The sequence below is a fragment of the Bos mutus genome, chromosome 16 (genome assembly GCF_027580195.1).
Source record: "Bos mutus isolate GX-2022 chromosome 16, NWIPB_WYAK_1.1, whole genome shotgun sequence".
Lineage (NCBI taxonomy): Eukaryota > Metazoa > Chordata > Mammalia > Artiodactyla > Bovidae > Bos > Bos mutus.
Genome location: NC_091632.1, coordinates 25,411,761 through 25,433,677, shown reverse-complemented (window position 1 = coordinate 25,433,677; position 21,917 = coordinate 25,411,761). Strand labels below are relative to the sequence as shown.

The following is a 21,917-nucleotide window of genomic DNA, read 5'->3' as shown; positions in this document are numbered from 1 at the left end:
CTTGTTCTTTTCCCTTGTGGGTCTTAGAAATAATTTTAAAGACAAATGAAAATAAACAATCTTTCTAGTCATTTGTTATTTGGTGTCATGTTCCAATCCAGTTGGCACACTTTTCCCTTAGTGTTTAAAGTGCCCCTTCAGCTCTAATAGTATGTATCATTGTGATGTATGTAGCTAACTTAAACTTTGGCTCCTAATTCTCTACTTCCTATTGTAAACAGAATAGATAATCTATAGATTGTATTGGGCAACTCTTTCAGCTCCGTGTAACTAGTTGTCAGATATAAATACAGTATGCTGCTGCTAAGTCACTTCAGTCGAGTTCCGACTCTGTGCGACCCCATAGACGGCAGCCCACCAGGCTCCCCCGTCCCTGGGATTCTCCAGGCAAGAACACTGGAGTGGGTTGCCATTTCCCTCTCCAATGCACGAAAGTGAAAAGTAAAAGTGAAGTCGCTCAGTCGTGTCCGACTCCTAGCGACCCCATGGACTGCAGCCCACCAGGCTCCTACATCCATGGGATTCTCCAGGCAAGAGTACCGGAGTAGGGTGCCATTGCCTTCTCCATTAATACAGTATACCTAGTTAAATTTGAATTTCAGACAAACAACAGATAGTTTTGTTAATCATCATGCAATATTTGAGACATAACCTAGTCTCAAAGTTAGTTGTTTATCAAATTCAAATTTGTTCTTGTTGCTTAGTTGCTAAGTTGTGTCTGACTCTTTTGTAATCCCAAGGACTGTAGCCAGGCTCCTCTGTCCATGAGATTTCCCAGGCAAGAATACTGGAGTGGGTTGCTATTTCCTTCTTCAGGGAATCTTCCCAACCTAGGAATTGAACATGTAAAGATGTTAAGAAGATTAAGCAAACTCTTTAGTCCTAAGGGAAGAAAAATGAGAGCGATGATGGCATTAGTGGGTTGAACTGATTGAATTTCTTCAAGTCACTTCTAGATCTAAATGCTGTCATAAAAACTTTGAAATACTCAATTAAAAAAAATCTGGTGCTAGTGGAATCATACGGCATTGTGTAACTCTCAGTCATGACCTTTTAAAAGCCTCGTAATTGTGTTGTAACAAGCCTTTAAAGATCTTGGAACAGTCCAGTTTATTTCAGTTTAGTCACTAGCTGTCTTTTAAGGAAGTTTTCTGGAGGTTTGGTCAAACCAATTTTGCTTGTATCTCATTGGCAAGAACTTAGTCTCCTGGCCACACCAAGGTGCAAAAGGAGACTGGGAAATTTATTTATTCTGGGATTTAAGTGCCCAGGTAGCAAATTAAGGGTCCTGATACTAAGGAACGGGGTGGGAAATGATAGATTGACTGGCAACAGTCACTGCAGCAACTGTCCGTTGTAGTTCACGACCCCTGGTCTTCTGATCATTTCTTACCTTCTTCTGGCTGTGTAAGTGTGACTACATTCTTCTGTTTCCCTTTCTGCCTTTTCTTATTTTATTTAAATGCATAAATGTGTTAGTCTTTAGTCTACTTGGAACCTTGAGAAAGTTCATTGTTCTTTGTGATCTCATCACTTTCTTACAAAATGAAGAAATGTCCCTCCTGTATACTGCCTTTGGGGGTGTTCAGTAATTTAGTTCTGTGAACAACACTTACTTGGTCCCTTGGTCTGTCGTGTACTACGTTAGGAGCTGAGATTTTGTAGAAGTCATTTCTCATGGTAGCTGGTACTACTACATATAAAATGGATAAGCAAGAGGAGCAACAACTGAATTAGATACCTTTGAAGTGTTCATTGAAAGCTATAAAGTGATGTTACTATTAGTTGGTATATGTGATGAGAAATTATGTGATGTTAGAGCTCTATTGAAAAGATTACAGGTGATGGTTACTCTCTGTTTTGTAGTTAATGAGAATCCAAAATATCAAAATTAGTAATGTTCTGCATATCACTGATTGAGGTACTTTTCTTTTCGAATATTTGTTTTCTATTTTAGTGCCAAAGAAAAATCAGTGGCATATTAGATTAAATACTTTCTTCCAAAAGAAAAAAGAAAGCACAAAGTTTAACAGATTTTATTTTAATGTTGTGATACCTTATAACAACAGGCGGATTGTTTTAAGCACAGGAGGAATATATTTTCTTAATGTAGGTTTTTTCCTGATTGTAGAAGTAGTATAGGCTCAATGTAGAAAATTTATACGAGACAAAGTATAAAAAGGAAACACAACCCATATACCCATCACTTGCAAATAATATTTTGGTTTATTTCCTCCCAATAATTTGTTTTCCTTCTTGTATCGTACATGCAGATCCAAGTAGACACATGTGGGCATTTGTGTCATAGATACACTGGCAAAATCAGCATCAATCTATATAATCAGTTTGTGTATTTTTCTTAACATCATTTTTTGGGCTTTTTTGTGTGTGTGTTAAAATATTCTTTGAAAATGTGATTAAGAAAAAAATTATTTCATGATAGTCATTTGTATGGATACATCATTTGGTAACTACTGGGAATGTAGTTTTACTCCTTTCTGATTTTCTGGCATTTAATAATGGCTAATGAAGTGAAGGAGGTAGGCAATGATGATGAGAAGCAGTAAAGTATACCATTTGAATAGTTAAGATGAGGGAACTACCTAAGTAGATTGAGGTTAAAAAATGTATTTCAGGTCAGTTTAGGCTGATAACAATGTGATATCAAGAATATTAGAGTCTTACGTTGGGAGATAGCCCAGGATGAATTTCATTTTAAACAAAAAGGGATTAAAATTCAGAGCTCTGATTTCATTAGTTCCTGGTTTACCTTGAACTTTGTCTTGCTTATTAAGGACTGTGTAATAGTTATACTCAAGACTTTTTTTTTTCCTTTGGAGGAGGAATTTATTATAATGCACAACTTAGACTGTAAACTTATGCTAAACAACACCTTTTTACTATATTACCTGCCATTTTCCGGCTACATGTACGTACATCATTGACTTCTTAGGTTTTACTTTTTTGACTTTTTTTTTTAATCATATAGAAAATATTTTATATAAAGTATGGTGGAAAGCAATGTAATGTAATGTGAACTTAGGTCATAGACTGGAGTTCTGATCCTAGTTCTGTAGCCTACGAGTGGTGACCTTGGGTAAGTCACATCACTTGTTCAAGCTTAGATCTCTCATGTGTAAAATAGGCATTCTGTTACATACTTCAGAGATTGTTTTAAGACTAGAAATAATACATAAAAGCCCCTTAGAAAGTATCTAGCATAAAGCAGTCATTTAATTAACAGTCATTGCAGACAATAATGATTTTTACTCCCTTCCACTTAATAGTTTCCACAAAGAAGTCAGGGCTATGTATTATTTTTTTTTTTAGTATCTACCTTCTGCTTTATATTAATAATAGACATTGAATAAAGTGAGCAGTTGTATGAGTAGGAGTTTTGGTGGCAGGAGTTGATTTCAAACACTGTTAGGAAATTTGTTTATCACCTGTTGTCTTGGCAGTCGCTTTGCTAAGAGCTGGCTGTACAGTGGTTAACAAATAGACATAGTTTTACAGCCAAGTGGGGAAGGTAGACATTAAGACACCAAAAAAGAACTATATAGCATTTCAGATTGCATTAAGTGCAGTGATGGAAAAGAATAAGATGCAGTAACTTTAGAGTGAATTGTCAGGGGAGACCTCTCTTGGAGAGTCAATTTAAACACTGTGTTAACCTCTTCTATTGTGTTCCCGGCTTTGCCTGAAACGGTCAGGTTTCTGGTTCCATGCCACTGTGAGGTTAAAAGATTCTCTGTGCAAAGCCAGGCAGTGAATCAAGAAACAAGTAATTCATGAACTAGTGATATGACGTTATGGAGTCAGAGTATAATTTATTTTTAAATTTCTTTTGTACTTACTAAGTTACCATTTTATTAGAAAAGGATATAATAACTCAGGAACAGCCAGGTGGGAGAGATGCACAGGGCAAATATGGGGAAAGGCCGCAGAGCTTCCATGCCTGCTGAGGGTGCCATCCTCCCGGCATTGTCATATGTTCACCAGCCCGGAAGCTCAGGAATACAATATTTTGTGCTCTGGGCTCAGAGTATATATTTTTACTTGGTGTTTCTTTCTCTCAGCCTGCTTTTTTTTCATACCTCTGTAACTGTTACTTTATCCAAAAACAACCCTACTCTTTTCTAATTTTAAGATTTAGTCAGTCCAAAGTAACCTCTGTTTGGAAGGCTTTTAATTGTAGAAGTGTTCTCCTTCTAAAGTGCAAATCTGAATATGTTTGTAAACTTTGTGCTTATTAAAACATCATGGTTTCTAGTTGTCCTTAGGATAAAATGAAAAATCCTTAAAATGAGTGAATTCTCTGGCAGTCCAGTGGTTAGCACCTCTCACTTTCACTGCTGAAGGTGCGGGTTTGATCCCTGGTTGGGGAAACTAAGATACTACAAGCCTCGTGGCTGTGGCCAAGAATTAAATCTTAAAATGGCTTAAAGGTCTGTCATGAACCCGTTTGCTTCTCCAGCTTCGTCTGTGATCACTAGTGCATGTCTTCACTGTGTTCTAACAATAGGATCTTTGTTTCATGGTGGTTGTTCTGGATTCTTAAAATCTTAGAGGTTATCTTCATCAGCTGCTTGTTTTAAAAAATGAGGTTCTTTGATAGATTAGAAAAGCAAGGTGCTTAGATAGTTTCTAGTTAATGGTCTGCCTCCTTCCATCATCCTTCTGTCCATCTGTTGTGCTGGGACCATCATAGTCCATGGCTGGCTGAAATGAGTGTTAATAGGGATGAGATTGAGAAGATAAACAAATTAGAAAGCCTATAATCATCAGTCTCCTTTTCAGATTATTGATAGACATTTTTAGACAAATTTATTGTGGTCATGTTTTGAAATTCCTATTAAAACCAATTTCGTGTAATAGAAGAACTCGGAAGAAGGCTGAAGTGGAACACTCCTTGTACTATGTTTTTCTGTGTTTCCTCTTACAAAAGGAATGACAGTAATAAGCAGTCACTCTTTATTTTTCATCAGTACTTGGCTATGTGAAAGAAGGAGGCTAAAGAAACTTAATAGTGTCCACAATAGAGTTCTTCCTTATGTCCCAGTGGCAGCAGCTTCTATCAACTTTAATTTCTCAGAGAAAGAGGACAAAGGCATTGTTGATGAAAAAAATTAGAAAGTCCTTTTAAAAAAGAAATGAACATTTTTATTCGAGCCAAGTTGAGGATTATAACCTGGGAACAGCCTCTCAGAAAGCTCTAAGAACCGTCCCACCTACGAGAGGTCATAGACACTTATATTTTGAGTCAGAGGCTGTACATTAAATGACATTATTGACAGCTTACACAGTCCCCGTGGAAACTGTGGGTCATTGGGGCCCTTTACAAGGTTATCTCTGAAGGAGTTTTGGTGGCAGGTTGTTGTGAAGGAGTTGTGACCCTTGAGGAGATTAGGAAGGTATGTTATCTCCTAAGGAGGTCAGGTGCATAATATATGCTAAAGGGGAAGGAGAAGGTTTGGACAGGCAGAGAAAAGATTTGTTTGATCTGTCTTGTCTTGCCATAAAATATACATTTTACATCATCAGCATTAAGAAATGCCTTTATCAAACCCAAGTCTGTGTGCCTGGTACACTGTGAAACTAAACAAACTGAAATGCAGAGTTTAGAGCAGAGAAAGGTGTATTACAAGGACCAAGCAAGTGTTACTCAAAAACTGGCTTCACTCCCTGGTGGGTGTTTGTTGAACCAAAAGACACAACTAGGGCAAAGAACGGGAGAGTGATTTATTACCTGGAAAACTCTGGGAGTCTTTCCCCAAACAGTGTCTCTCCAACAGTAAAATTTGGAAAGTCTTAACCTAAGGGTACCTGCATACTCATGAAGGGGCTTGAGCTGAAGAAAATTGAGCATAAAATTAGGCCAGAGGTCAACAGAAGCTTTCGTTGATTGGAGGTCAATATCATTATTCCAGCATCTACCTTGGTGAGGACCTTAGTTCTTGCTGAACTGGAGGATTTATTGTGTATCCCTTGAGGAGGAACTAGGATTGATTAATCGCTGAACAATTGTTTTTTGACTCTTTTTTCCTTTGTTTCATGCATTCCCTTACTTCCATTAATATCTTTAATTACTGAGACCTGTTCAAAGGCAAGCATTGTGACCAGGCTTAGATCACAAAATTTCTTGAGGCCAAAAATGGCTTCTCTTTTGTCAAGAAAACCATGTCTAGTTTTCTTTCTCTGGGGATTTTCTACTGTACCTGCCTGCCCAAGGAGAATGTGTGGCTCGTGCTCAAAAGACCCGAACTCCTGGTGGTTTTCAGGGAAGAATTTTTAAAGGCAACTTTTTGGGGTGACAGGGCAGCATTTAGGGAGATAACTATAGAGTGTGTAACTTTTCTTCTGATTGATTGGTAAAGAGGTAACAGGGTGCTATTCTAGGAATCTCAAATCAGCAACCTTCTGGTTGGACCAGTCTGCGGTGTGAGCCTAAAGTTACCATCTTCCACCTGGAATTGTTTCTGAAGAACAATTTGAAGATATGTATCAGTTAGTTAAGTGTTGAATAGTAGTAGAAGTGTTAGTCATTCAGTTATGTCTGACTCTTTGTGACCCCACGGACTGTAGCCTCCCCAGGCTCCTTTGTCCATGAAATTGTTCAGGCAAGAATACTGGAGTGGGTAGCCATTCCCTTCTCTGAGGATCTCCCTGACCCAGGGATCAAACCTAGGTCTCCCACATTGCAGGCAGATTGTTTACCCTCCGAGCCATTACATTACTCCTCAGAATATCCCTTGAGGAGGAACCAGGATTCTGTTTTACTGTTGAACTATGTATCTTGACTGCTTTTTCTTTGTTTCTGCATTGTTGTTGTTCAGTTGTTCAGTCGTGTCCGACTTTTTGCGACCCCTTGGATTGCAGCACGCCAGGCTTCCCTGTCCTCCACTATGTGCCGGAGCTTGCTCAAGCTCATGTCCACTGAGTCGGTGATGCCATCCAACCATCTCGTCCTCTGTCATCCCTTCTCCTCCTGCCTTCAGTCTTTCCCAGCATCAAGGTCTTTTCTAATGAGTTGGCTCTTTGCATCAGGTGGCCAAAGTATTGAAGCTTCAGCATCAGTCCTTCTAATTAATATTCAGGGTTGATTTCCTTTAGAATTGACTGGTTTGATCTCCTTGCAGTCCAAGGGACTCTCAAGAGTCTTCTCCAGCACCACAGTTCAAAAGCACCAATTCTTCAACGTTTAGCTTTCTAAAGAAATGGTCCAACTCTCACATCCATACATGACTACTGGAAAAACCATAGTTTGACTGTACAGACCTTTGTTGACAAAGTAATGTCTTTGCTTTTTAATATGCTGTCTAGGTTGATCATAGCTTTTCTTCCAGGGAGCAAGCATCTTTTAATTTGCATGTTTCTGCATTAGTAACATCTAATTAGTATGAATCCGTTCTTTGGAATGCAGAGAAGGTTTAGGAGGCTCAAACCTTTTTCCTGCAGACAAGAAATAGGGAACACAGAAAGGTTTTTATACCTGGAAGGGCCCCACAGGGTCCTGCTCAGTTTCACTTCCACTGAAAGAGTAATTCAAAATGTAAAAGTGATTTGTTTGTTTCAGGAACCTTATTCAGGGACCCTGAAGCCCAGGATATAGTCTCTCAGTGACTCTTAGGGGAGTGTTCAGAAGAAGCAGGTGAGAAGTCAGATTTGTGTGTGTGTGTATATATATATATACACACACACACATATATATGTGATTTTTATATATATATATATATATATATATATGATTTTTGCCTGGAAAAACATACAGTCAAGCATAGAAAGATTACTGACAGTCAGCTTACTGTCTAGGAGTCTGTATATCCAAAGCACAGAGTTTTTCTCCATTCTGAATTCCCCTGGGGGCAGCGGGGGACTGTGGATGGGATGACTGCACTGCCTGTGGCTTGACCCGTATAGAGCTGGAATGGTGGGCAGCATTCTTTGTTTACAGTAGAAGTTTTGGAGTATGAGGGGAAAAGGAAGGTGATCGAGAATGGTCTGATTGCCAAGGAGGGTGAGGATAAGGAGATTGCTGTAGGCTTTGGGAATTGCAAGTTTTTTGGCATGTGTGGCAACAGCTGATGTGTGGGTGAGACTAAGGCACAAGAAGAGTTCGTGCCTTGAAAAGCTGACTGAGTATGTTTGAGTTGGGTAGATTAAGACCTGATTTCAGTAGCTTTTACAATGTCTTTGTACAAACACACATTGTGTTCTCTCCCCTCCCCCAGCCCCCATGCTTCTGGGCTTACTTAACCCAGTACTTAAATTAAGAAGGGTACTGATTCCAGGGTATGATGAAATGGCTTGATTCCTCATTACCACATCTCAAGATTCCAGGCTTCTTTTTGTAATGCTGAGTAAGATTTCAGTGAACTGATATGAGTAGGGGGTAAAGTGTTAAGACCTTAAATGGTTTAGCCCCTCTTCTGCCATCCTCCCCTTCTTTTCTGACCTCAACTCTTATCACTCTTTTGCTTCAACTGTGATGTCCTATTTCCCAAACATGTCAAGGCTGTTCCTGCCTCAAGCCTTTTTACATGTATGCTTTTTTCTTTCTGGTACTTTTCCCACATATAAATCAACTGCTGCTAAGTCGCTTCAGTCATGTCCGACTCTGTGCGACCCCAGAGATGACAGCCCACCAGGCTCCCCCGTCCCTGGGATTCTCTAGGCAAGAACACTGGAGTGGGTTGCCATTTCCTTCTCCAATGCATGAAAGTGAAAAGTGAAAGTGAAGTCGCTCAGTCGTGTCCGACTCTTAGTGACCCCATGGACTGCAGCCTACCAGGCTCCTCCGTCCATGGAATTTTCCAGGCAAGAGTACTGGAGTGGGGTGCCATTGCCTTCTCCAATAAATCAACTAATTTGTGCTTTTACTTTATACAGATCTTCTCAAATGTCATCTTAATCTTTGAGGCTTTCCCTGACCTCTCTATGAAAAATAACACCCTCTTTGCCTGAGTCCCTCTTTATTTCTTGCCTTAACACCATCTGGCATCCTGTATGTCCTGTTTACCCTCATTGGAATTTTAAGTTCCGTGATGACAGGGACTAGGTTTTTTTTCATTGTCATATCTCACCAGTGCTACAAACATTGCCACAACAGTGCCCAGAACTGTCCCTAGCACTTAGTGGATTGAATGAATTCTTTCCTTTCTTCTCTTTCAGTATATTTCTACATTGGACATTTTTGTAGTTGGACAAAACCCTTGATTTATTAAGCAGTTCAGTTCTTTTAGGTTAGTGCAAAAGCATTAACAGAGTTTAATGAGAAAAGAACCTTTTTTTTTTTTTTTTTTTAAGTGCCACTTTTTTGGGTGTTTTGTTTTTGGTTGGGGAAGCATCATACCTATTGAAAAATTTCAAAATGAAGAGGGGCATGTAATTGAAACAAGCAAAAGAAAGTAAAAATACTATTTGAATAATCTTAATGTGAACAAGGAACAACAGACTGGTTCCAGATAGGAAAAGGAGTTCGTCAAGGCTGTATATTGTCACCCTGCTTATTTAACTTATATGCAGAGTACATCATGAGAAACGCTGGACTGGAAGAAACACAAACTGGAATCAAGATTGCCCGGAGAAATATCAATAACCTCAGATATGCAGATGACACCACCCTTATGGCAGAAAGTGAAGAAGAACTAAAAAGTCTCTTGATGAAAGTGGAGAGTGAAAAAGTTGGCTTAAAGCTCAACATTCAGAAAACGAAGGTCATGGCATCCGGTCCCACCACTTCATGGGAAATAGATGGGCAAACAGTGGAAACAGTGTCAGACTTTATTTTTCTGGACTCCAAAATCACTACAGATGGTGACTGCAGCCATGAAATTAAAAGACGCTTACTCCTTGGAAGGAAAGTTATGACCAACCTAGTTGGCATATTGAAAAGCAGAGACATTACTTTGCCAACAAAGGTCCGTCGAGTCAAGGCTATGGTTTTTCCTGTGGTCATGTATGGATGTGAGAGTTGGACTGTGAAGAAGGCTGAACGCCAAAGAATTGATGCTTTTGAACTGTGGTGTTGGAGAAGACTCTTGAGAGTCCCTTGGACTGCAAGGAGATCCAACCAGTCCATTCTGAAGGAGATCAGCCCTGGGATTTCTTTGGAAGGACTGATGCTAAAGCTGAAACTCCAATACTTTGGCCACCTCACTCGAAGAGTTGACTCATTGGAAAAGACCCTGATGCTGGGAGGGATTGGGGGCAGGAGGAGAAGGGGACAGAGGATGAGATGGCTGGATGGCATCACTGACTCGATGGACAGGGAGGCCCGGCGTGCTGCGATTCATGGGGTCACAAAGAGTCGGACACGACTGAGCGACTGATCTGATCTGAATGTGAACAAGTAATTTTATAAAACTCTTTATTTCTTCCAGGGGACATAGGTTCTCTATGTTTTGTCCTTAAAACTGTAGCAGGAAGGGGAACCCTTTCTAGGGCCCAAGAATGGGCCCTTGTCTAACACTGGGAGGTGAATTGTCTTGAGAAGACACACGTGCTGACAAAGCAAGAGACTTTATTGGGAAGGAGCACCCGGGTGGAGAGCAGGAGAGTGAGGGAGCCCAGGAGAACTGCCCTGCCGTGTGGCTCGCAGTCTCAGGTTTTATGGGGTGGGATCAGTTTCCAGGTTGTCTCTAACTCAGGGTCCTTCCTGGTGGTACGTGTAACACTCAGCCAAGATGGATTTGAGTGGGCATTCTGGGAGGTTGGTAGGACATATGGACTGGCATCTCCTTTCTCTTTGTGACCTTTGCTGAGTTTTTCTGTTTGGTAGTATTAGATTGGTGCAGAAGTAATTTGCGATTTTGCATTGTTGAACTTTGCCATTTGATATTAGAATACATTCTTAAATAAATGTGGTTGTGTTATACATTGTTTTAATGCGCATTTCTTGCTTTTTTTTAAACTAATGACTTATTAGTTGCTGTGTATTTTATATTTATTTTAGACTAGGAAATGATGTTAGACAAAAAGCAAATTCGAGCGATTTTGTTACTTGAGTCAAGAATGGGTCATAAGAATCAGAGACAACTCACAGTATCCACAACACATTTAGCTCAGGAACTGCTAGCGGATGTACAGTGCGGTGGTTCAAGAAGTTCTGCAAAGGAATTGAGAGCCTTGAAGATGAAGATTGCAGTGGCTGGCCATCAGTAATTGAAAATGATCAATAGAGAGCCGTCATCGAAGCTGAGCCTCTTAAAACTTACACAAGAAGTTGCCAAAGAACTCAACCATTCTTTGGTCCTTCCGCATTTGAAGCAAATTGGAGATACGTGAAAAAGCTCGATAAGTTTTTGCCTAATGAACTGACCACAAATCAAAAATATCGTCATTTTGAAGTTCCATTTTCTCTTGTTCTGTGCAGCAACAACAAACTGTTTCTTGATTGGATTGTGATGTGGGACAAAAAGTGAATTTTATATGACAACCAGCAATGATGGCTTAGTGATTGGACCAGAAGAAGCTTCCAAGCACTTCCCAAAGCCAAACTTGCACCGAAAAAGGTCATGGTCACTGTTTGGTGGTCTGCTGCTGGTCTGATCCACTACAGCTTTCTGAATTCCAGCAAAACCATTACAGCTGACGAGTATGCTCAGCAGATCAATGAAATGCACCAAAAACTGCAACGCCTCCTGCCAGCATTGGTCAACAGAAAGGGCCCGATTCTTCTCCATGGCAACGCCCAACTGCATGTCACACAGCCAGTGCTTCAGAAGTTGAACTAATTGAGCTACAAAGCTTTGTCTCATCCACCACATTCACCTGACCTCTTACCAACCGACTACCACTTCTTCAAGCATCTGGACAACTTTTTGCAGGGAAAACACTTCTACAACCAGCAGGAGACAGAAAATGCTTTCCAAGAGTTCATTGAATCCCAAAGCACAGATTTTTACGCTACAGGAATAAACTTTTCTCATTGGCAAAAATGTGTTGACTGTAATGGTTCCTATTTTGATAATAAAGATGTGATTGAGCCTAGTTATAATGATTTAATGTGGTAAGTTTTCATAGGTGGCTCAAATGGTAAAGTGACTGTCTGCAATGCTTGAGACCTAAGTTCGATCCCTGGGTGGGGAAGATCCCCTGGAGAAGGAAATGGCAACCCACTCCAGTACCCTTGCCTGGAAAATTCCATGGACCGAGGAGCCTGGTAGGCTACAGTCCATGGGGTTGCAGAGTCGGACACGACTGAGCGACTTCACTCTCTCACTTTCTCATGGCCTGTGGGATCTTAGTTCCCTGACCAAGAATGCCCAGGAATTGAGCCCATGCCCCTTGCAGTGGAAGCAGAGTCTTCACCACTGCACCGCCAGGGAAGTTCCTGCACTCCTGTTTCTTCAGTGCTCCTCCCTTGTTTCTGCATTCCATTCCTTTGATGATTAGCCGCCAATTGAACCTTTGTAAGGAAGGTCAGGGAGGCTGAATGAAGCCTGTTTCCTTCAAACAAGAAACTAGGGCACAGAAAGACTTTTGTGCCCAGGAGCCCCATAGGATCCTGCTCAGTTTCACTGTCCTGAGGGCTGGGGTTTCAGTGTATTCTCACTGCCCAAGACTTCTCCCACCTCCCCCCAACCCAACATTTGAGAACCCTGGGAGAAAGTAGTTTGAAAAGCTTTCACATAGTTTCATTAGATACATTAATATTTTAAGGCTTTGCTTTTAAAGGACTTGGTCAAACTGTTAAGAGTCCAGGACTTTCCTGATTGTCCACTGGTTAAGAATCCACCCTGCAGTGCAGGGGACATGGGTTTGATCCCTGGTTGGGGAACTAAGATCCCACATGCCATGGAGCAACTAAGCCAGTGCTCCTCAACTCCTGAGCATGCGTGCCACTAGATAGTCCATGCGCTGCAACGGTAGATCCTGCGCAACGCAAGGAAGAAGATCCTGTGTGCCACAACTGGATCCTGTGCAGCCAAATAAATATTAAGCCCAAATTGAAACATTCCAGAAAGCAAAAACAGAATCCAGAAAAAAGGCCACTTCAGATATTTTAGGTTCAACCTAACTAATATAATTAGAAGGGAGAGCATTTCTTTTTTCTTGTAGAAATTAGTAAGTAATACTTTGTTTTTCTTTGTATAGATGAGTCCTGCCAGTTTAAAAATACCACAATTTACAATTTGAGCATCCACAATAGGTGGCCTATTGTAATTTGAAGAAATTTTTTTGGCCAGTGCTTTTTGAAAACTCTGAATTTGTAAGTTTTGAAGTGTTAAAATGTATAACAATTCTGTTATAAATGTATGTGTTATAGAGTAGATAAATATATATCTATGGAGATAGGAATAAATATTGTATAAATGTTGGTATCATACAGTAAAGACACGACTTATAAACACTGGGTACTTGGTGCTGAAGGGGTTGATTGAAAAGAAGGGGACTTAAAATTGTATAATGGTGACATAATATTGATTTTTACTTTGTTTTCCATATAAAAATTTGAAGAGAAGAAAATACTGTTATTTTTAGCATTTCTGTCATTTTGGTTTTATATGTCATTCAGAGGAGTTCATTTAGTAGACATAAATCATCATGTTGCTTTTTCAGTAGCAGTTTCTGAAACTATAAGTCAGATGTATATAGAAATCACTTTTCTGTTTTTACTCCTGTGAATTCACTTAACATGGATTTCTTTTCATCAGCTCTGTTTAAGAGTACCCTTTAGGGAACTGGGTTGGAGAACTAAGATCCCACATCCCGTCCCGTACAGCCAAAACAAAACAAAACAAAACAACCATAGAACCCTTTAAAAAATATTAACAACTCATAAACTAGTTAGTTCCTAATGGTTTTCTTTGTCTTAAAATTCTAGGAATTGAAGCCCTTTTTTATGAAGGAAGTTGGCAGTCACTTTGATGATTTTGTGACCAATCTCATTGAAAAATCCACATCATTAGACAATGGTGGTTGTGCTCTCACATCCTTTTCTATTTTTGAGGGAGACAACAATCACAGAGCTAAGTAAGTACAAATAATTTCTTTTAATGCACACATATAGTCTAGTACAGCTCAGTGGGTACAATGCCTGGGTTCACACCCTAGCATCACCTTTTGTTAGCTGTATATTGCTGTTTTAACCTCTTGAAGGGTGGGTTTCTTCATCTTACTATGTGGATTATAACAAACAGCATACCTCATTTAAGACTATGCTGACTCATAAAATAACCTGGACAACGCTTGCTGAAATCTTTACCTTTAAACGAAACAGTGACCCTATGAGGCAGATACTTTAACTGTCCGCATGTTATAAGTTTGGGAAACTGAAGCACAGAGCAGTTAAATGTCCAAGATAACACAGTGGGAATTTGAACCCAGAGTCTGTCTCCAGCATCAGTACTCTTCTCTAGATCATTATCCTGCCTCCCTATTGTACTCTGTACAGTACTTGTAATAAAGTACAATGCAAGTAGTTATTCTTTTTGGTCTGTCATCCAGAGCCATAGAGGGAAGGGAGGGCTGTCAAAGGCCAGTGTGTGCTAATTGGCCATTTTGTGCTTTCTTTGGTTTTATGCCTCGTTGGTCTCTGACAGTCTGCTGTTCTGGAGAACAGTTTTGATCAGGAGAGTCACGAGAAGTGCTAGCGGTACTACAAGACACCCTGAAGAAGATGATAGAGATAGATGTTAAAATGGGAGGTTTTAGTAACTGGAGGCACTTTTTTAGATCATGAGGCTGTTGGGGATTGTTGGAAGACCTTAGGGGTTGTTGTTGTGAGTCGTGAAAGTTGTGTCCGACTCTTTGCGACCCCATGGACTATACAGTCCATGGAATTCTCCAGGCCAGAATACTGGAGTGGGTAACCTTTCCCTTCTCCAGGGGATCTTCCCAACCCAGGGATCAAAACCCTGGTCTCCCCATTGTAGGCGGATTCTTTACCAGCTGAGCCACAAGGGATCATACGTATCAGTGCCGTTTTGGAGGACAGATCAATAATAGTATGTGAACTGAGTAAAGTATGGCTGGAGTCTTGTCCTTAGGAATATTTAGGAGAAGGAAGAGTGGTTGTCAACCTGTCATTCCAGGAATGCTTCTATCTCCATAGGGGCTGGGCGGGCATTTCCAGGAGGCTTTAAGTGCTCCTCTGGTTAGGTTTGCCTAACATCTCTTCCTTCCTAATCAGATGTGTCTGCACCTACCTCATAGCATTGTTCAGAAGGAGCAAATGCGTTAACATGCATAAAACCCTAACACAGTACCTGGGTCATAGTGAGAAGGCAGTTAATTAATATTACAAGCTATAGTTGGTAGTATTTATTCCTTCTCTTTAGCCATAGGTTTAAATTTCTTGTAATACTTGAAGTACTCATATTTTATTTTAATTTTTGGTCTTCCCAGAGATCTGAGAGCACCTCCGGAACATGGAAAGATTTTTGTTACAAGGCGATCTGTCTTAGAGTAAGTATTTTTAGTTGTTTTGGTTATTTGTTTGAATTTTTAAAAATCAAGCTATTCTGATTGTTAGAATCACTGTGTAGTCTATGAATGTTTGTTTGTTCTGTGTTCATATAATCCATTAGTTTTGATACTTCTTTTTGTACATTTGCCATCTCTTGCTCCTCTTTTGGAGAAGGCAGTGGCACCCCACTCCAGTACTCTTGCCTGGAAAATCCCATGGACGGAGGAGCCTGGTAGGCTGCAGGCCATGGGGTCTTTAGAGTTGGACACGACTGAGCAACTTCTCTTTCACTTTTCCCTTTCATGCATTGGAGAAGGAAATGGCAACCCACTCCAGTGTTCTTGCCTGGAGAATCCCAGGGACGGGGGAGCCTGGTGGGCTGCCGTCTCTGGGGTCGCATAGAGTCGGACACGACTGAAGCGACTTAGCAGCAGCAGCAGCAGCAGCTTCTCCTTTGATTTTTTTGGTTCTGTCTCTGGTTTCAAAGGAGAAGTTGTATGTAAGAGTGGTTATTGGTCCTCTGATAAATTCCTTGAAGTTGTGCTTCAGAGAATTGGTTACCCAAAGAGCTGGAACAAAACTTTCCCAATTAGGTAAACCACTTTTGAGAGAGTATTGCTGCCTTCTTGATACATAAGTTTTTTTCATCTCTCTTTGGCTAGGCTTTGAGACTTGATAGTTTTCTCAAATTTATTTATTTTAGAACCCTAGTTGTACAGATTTTTTTTCCTTAATTGTTAATATTTATTTATTTGGCTGTGCTGGGTTTCAGTTGAGGCACATGGAATCCTTAGTTGCAGTGTACAAACTCTTAGCTGCAGCATGTGAGATCTAGTTCCCTGACCAGGGATCAAACCCAGGCCCCCTGCATTGGAACCTCAGAGTCTTAGCCACTGGACCACCAGGGAAGCCTCCTTATTTTGTTTATTTTTAATTGAAGGATAATTACAATATTGTGTTAATTTCTGCCATGTATCAATATGGATCAATCATAGAAGTTATGTAGATTTTATGGGGGAAAAATAGGCTATGTAGACTAATTGTGGCAACCTCATTTGTGAACTGAAAATTAAAAGTGCATTTTGAGTAGGTAATGAGCATTTCTTTTGAAATGCTCTGTGAGTAGGTAATTATTATTCATTTCTTTATAAGAATACTGATACTCATTAGTAATGTTTCATGATTACTGTTGAGATAGTTTTGGAACATGGATCAAGCATCTTCTGAACTACTTTGAAGTAAAGTCTTTAATATTTGGTGTTTTAAAATGCTGATTAATTTTATTTGAACTGTATTTATAGTGAGCTGTTTGAGGTGGACCACATCAGAACAATATATCACATGTTCATTGCCCTCCTCATTCTCTTCATTCTCAGCACACTTGCAGTAGATTACATTGATGAAGGAAGGTAAGACAGCATACCTGTTTAGTGGATGCATGGGGTGTTGAGAGTTTTCCCTGTATTTATATTCTGGAAAAAAAAAAGATTCAGTTAAACTGCTTCAGAAAATCCCAGAGCAGCTGGTTCAAGAGTGGGATTCCTCTCTCTTGAAAAGTACAACCAAAAAGAATATTAAAAGTTTTATTACTTTTAACTTTTTAAATGGTCTGTTTTAATAGGCCATATTAGTTGTTTCTAGGTAATTTTCCTTTAGGAAAATTTGGAAAGAATTTTGTATATATAACATCAATTTTTCTACTGTGGTATGTGTTATATTTTGTTTCAAAAAATCGGGTAGCTTATTGGAATTTAATGTTTGAAATTTGAGATAATGATGTAATGTATATTAGATTTTCAGATTGTACTATTTCTTTCTGAAAAACCATCGTTTGTACATAACTGATTGCTGTTTGAACAGTTCAGATATTAACTTTGCCATAGAACATTTCAGAGTTTAAAATACATTAATGTGAGAATCTACTCATTGGGAAGTTCTGAGTATTTTAGATATCATATGTTCAAAGACCATATTATCCTATGGCTTTTAGAAAATAAATTGTGAAGTGGAGGCTTAGGAGCACAAATGTTATATCCATGACTCTGTTTATTAGTGTTGTTTCCTGAAGTTGAGGGTTTGGGGTCTGAAAGTTTTGAATTTTATGAATAAGTGTGTATTAAATCCACTTCTGTGTTCTTTGTGTTTTTCCTCCCCAGGCTGGTGCTTGAGTTCAATCTCATGTCTTATGCTTTTGGGAAACTTACTGTTGTTTTGTGGACGTGGCTCACCATGTTCTTATGTACACTGACAGTTCCTTATTTCCTGTTTCAACGCTGGGCCAGAGGCTATCACAGGACTTCTCACCCAGTGGTCCATTCTTTCATACACTGCTTCCTTTTTGTGGTCTTCCAGATTGGAGTTCTAGGTTTAGGACCACTTTATGTTGTGTTAGCATATACACTACCACCAGCTTCCCGGTGCATTGTTATATTAGAACAGGTAAGATTTTGAGTGTGCCTAGTGCAATGATTTGCTTAGTTAATAATAATTCAGTTACTTTTGTTTAGTAGTTGGATACATTTTCATATCTAGTTCTTTAGGCTCTTAATTATAAAATTAAAGTGTTAGCTAGATCATCTTTTAAAATTTGTTCTATCTTCAGTGTTCTCTAATTCTTGATAATTGAAATAAATTGAACTATTCTGGATGAATTCAAATTCAGTTTTTGAACATTTTTTGTAGAAGCCATCTAAATTAGAAAATTTTTTTGTCATTAAAAACTCTACTTTTAAAGTGTCAGATTGATTGTTTTGTCATATAACCATCTAAAAGATTTATTTTGCTTGTATGCCCTTCAGAATTTTCTGACTTATATTGGCTATCTGTAATGTAACAATGGATTGGTTCAAAATGGGGAAAGGAGTACCTTAAGGCTTTATATTGTCACCCTGCTTGTTTAACTTATATGCACAGTACATTATGCAAAATGCCGGGCTGGATGAATCACAAGTTAGAATCCAGATTGCTGGGAAAAATAACAACAACTTCAGATATGCAGATGATACCACTCTAATGGCAGAAAGTGAAGAAGGACTATAGAGCCTTTTGATGAGGGTGAAAAAGGGGAGTGAAAAAGCTGGCTTAAAACTCAGCATTCAAAAAACTGAGTTCATGGCATCTGGTCCCATAATTTCACGGCAAAAAGAAGGGGGAAAAGTGGAAGCAATGACAGATTTTCTTTTCTTGAGCTCCAAAATCACTGCAGGTGGCTAGTACAGCGATGAAGTTAAAAGACACTTGCTCCTCGGAAGGAAAGCTATGACAAACCTAGACAGCATATTAAAAAGCAGAGACATCGCTGCTGACAAAGGTCCATCAAGTCAAAGCTATGGTTTTTTCAGTGGTTATGTACGGATGTGAGAGTTGGACCATAAAAAAGGCTGAGCAGCAAAGAATTGATATTTTCGAACTGTGGTGCTGAAGAAGACACTTGAGAGTCCCTTGGACTGCAGGGAGATCAAACCAATCGATCTGAACGGAAATCAGTCCTGAATATTCGTTAGGAAGGACTAATTCTGAAGCTTCAATACTTTGTCCACCTGATGTGAAGAGCCAACTCACTGGAAAAGGCCCTGATGCTGGGAAAGATTGAGGGCAGGAGAAGAGGGCATCAGAGGTTGAGATGGTTGTTTGGCATCACCGATTCAATTGGCATGAGTTTGAGCAAACTTCAGGAGATAGTGAAGGACAGGGAACCCTGGCGGTTTGCAGTCCATGGAGTGGCAAAGAGTTGGACGTGACAGCCACTGAACAGCAGTAACAGCAACGCTCTTCTTGGTTGTCTGTAATGCTCTGTTTGATGGAAAGGACTATTTCAGGGGACTTTCTTTGAACAGGCTTTTAATTTTTCAATTCATAATATACATGTAATAGAGGTGTTAAATGCAAAATAATTTGAGTAATAACATATCCCTCTTTAGAGGTCTTCACTGTTTTAGTCCGTTAAGGTGAGTTTGAATTGGCATATACAAAATTAATAGCTCTTTATGTGATTATAATCTTGTGCTGTTCAGTGGTTGCTTATAGGAGATAAGACAGTGATAGAAAAGTCATCTTTCCTTCCCTCTCCTTTGCAGATTCGTTTTATAATGAAGACCCACTCATTTGTCAGAGAGAATGTGCCTCGGGTACTCAATTCAGCCAAGGAGAAATCAAGTATGTAATTCCAGAATTCAAAGGATTGTTCATAGGGTATTTCAACCTTAGGGTATTTACTGGGATTGATTGTATATTACATTCTGTAGACATTATGTTTGATTTTAAATATAAGGATCCAAAAAACAAAAAACCCAACTTGTTAGGAAGGAGAAATATATATATATATATATATATATATATATATATATATATATATATTGATTTGGAAGACTTTCTTGTTGTTTCCTGATTGTTTCTGTTTTACCTTTGTAGCAACCCAAATTTAAAAACACTGATTATTAGACTCTTGCAACTTTGCGTTATTTGTGTAGAATGTTTTGTTTTTTTTTTAATTTATTTTAATTTGAGGATAATTACTTGACAATATTGTGATGGTTTTTGCCATACATCAGCATGAATTGGCCACAGGTATACAAGTGTCCCCTGCATCCTGAACCCCCCTCCCACTTCCCTCCTCACCCTATCCCTCTGGGTTATCCCAGAGCCCTGGCTTTGGGTGCCCTGCTTCATGCATCAAACTTGCCCTGGTCATCTATTTTACATATGGAAGTATACTTGTTTCAGTGCTATTCTTTCAAATCATGCCACCCTTGCCTTCTCCCACAGAGTCCAAAAGTCTGTTCTTTACATATGTGTCTCTTTTGCTGTCTTGCATATAGGATCATCATTACTGTCTTTCTAAATTTCATATATATGCCTTAATATACAGTATTAGTGTTTCTCTTTCTGACTGACTTCACTCTGTATAATAGGCTCCGGGTTCATCCACCTCATTAGAACTGACTCAGATGCGTTCCAATGGGAAATGAGTAATATCCTGTTTTATATGTACCACGACTTGCTTATCCATTCGTCTGGCAGTGGACATCTAGGTTGCTTCCATGTCCTGGCTATTGTAAACAGTGCTGCAGTGAACATTGGGGTATATGTGTCTCTTTCAATTCTGGTTTCCTCAGTGTGTATGCCCAGCAGTGGGATTGCTGGGTCGTCTGGCAGTTCTATTTCCAGTTTTTTAAGGAATCTACCACTGTTCTCCATAGCGGCTGTACCAGTTTGCATTCTCACCAACAGTGTAAGAGCGCTCCCTTTTCTCCACACCCTGTCCAGCATTTATTGTTTGTAGACTTTTTGGTGGTGGCTTTTCTGACTGCTGTGAGATGATACCTCATTGTGGTTTTGATTTGCATTTCTTTAATAGTGAGTTATGTTGAGCGTCTTTTCATGTGTTTATTAGCCATCTGTATGTCTTCTTTGGAGAAATGTCTGTTTAGTTCTTTGCTCACTTTTTGGTTGGGTTGTTTGTTTTTCTGGTGTTGAGCAGCACGCAGCTGCTTGTATATTTTGGAGATTAATTCTTTGTCAGTTGTTTCGTTTACTGTTATTTTCTCCCATTCTGAAAGCTGCCTTTTCACCTTGCTTATAGTTTCCTTTATTGTGCAAAGGATTTTAATTAGGTCCCATTTGTTTATTGTTTCTATTTCCATTACTCTGGGAGGTGGGTCATAGAGGATTTTTCTGTGATTTATGTCAGAGAGTGTTCTGCCTCTGTAGAATGTTAATAGATTCATTATGCCTATGTGCTTTCTCCTTCCAAATCAAGGAGCCACAGGAATAACTTAACTTAAAAGAATTAAAAGTGAAGTCACTCACTTGTGTTTGACTCTTTGCGACCCCATGGACTATAGCCTACTAGTCTCTTCTGTCCATGGAGTTTTCCAGGCATGAGTACTGGAGTGGGTTGTCATTTCCTTCTCTAGAGAATCTTCCTGACCCAGGGATTGAACGCAGGTCTCCCGCATTGCAGGCAGGTGCTTTAGCATCTGAGCCACCAGGGAAGCCCACAGAGGGATTGGTAATATTCAGTTAATTTAGGGATAAGAAGTCATCATTTTTGACAGAGCAAGAGGAAACATCATGAGCTAAGGAGAGGTAGCTATTTGTCTTCCCTATTATGTGCTTATTTTCCCCTTTCAGTTTTGCTGAAAGAAAATGAAGAGCCTCCAGTCTAACATAGTTTCCTTTTTCCAGGCACTGTTCCAGTACCCACAGTCAACCAGTACTTGTACTTCTTGTTTGCTCCTACCCTCATCTACCGTGACAGCTATCCCAGGTAATGGCACTAGGAAGCAGAAATGGGATAGCACCAGAATGTGCCAGGAGTGAGGCGGTTAGGTGGGCCAGTTCATGCAGGAGTACAGAGCAGGAGTCCCACTGGCAGGAAATCCCAAATGGTGATTCTAGCAACCTGATTGGATTGTAGTAATTCTCAACAGAATTATACATGTATTTCCTACATCAAAAATGATGTTCTGTGTGGGGAAAATACTGTGAGGATCTTTTTTAAAGT

The 21,917-nt window shown here is 39.6% G+C and overlaps 1 protein-coding gene across 7 annotated transcripts in view; it reads left to right on the top strand.

The window, feature by feature from the left end:
- The window catches only part of SOAT1 (sterol O-acyltransferase 1), a 61,134-nt gene that overhangs the window by 29,386 nt on the left and 9,831 nt on the right, over positions 1 to 21,917 (top strand). For all 7 annotated transcript variants that reach the window (XM_005901553.3, XM_070384864.1, XM_070384870.1 and 4 more), the window contains 6 exons: positions 13,829 to 13,977; positions 15,352 to 15,411; positions 16,714 to 16,821; positions 17,569 to 17,851; positions 19,489 to 19,567; positions 21,599 to 21,680. In XM_005901553.3, the coding sequence (XP_005901615.2) occupies positions 13,829 to 13,977; positions 15,352 to 15,411; positions 16,714 to 16,821; positions 17,569 to 17,851; positions 19,489 to 19,567; positions 21,599 to 21,680 (761 nt within the window). The remainder of the gene's footprint in view (positions 1 to 13,828; positions 13,978 to 15,351; positions 15,412 to 16,713; positions 16,822 to 17,568; positions 17,852 to 19,488; positions 19,568 to 21,598; positions 21,681 to 21,917) is intronic.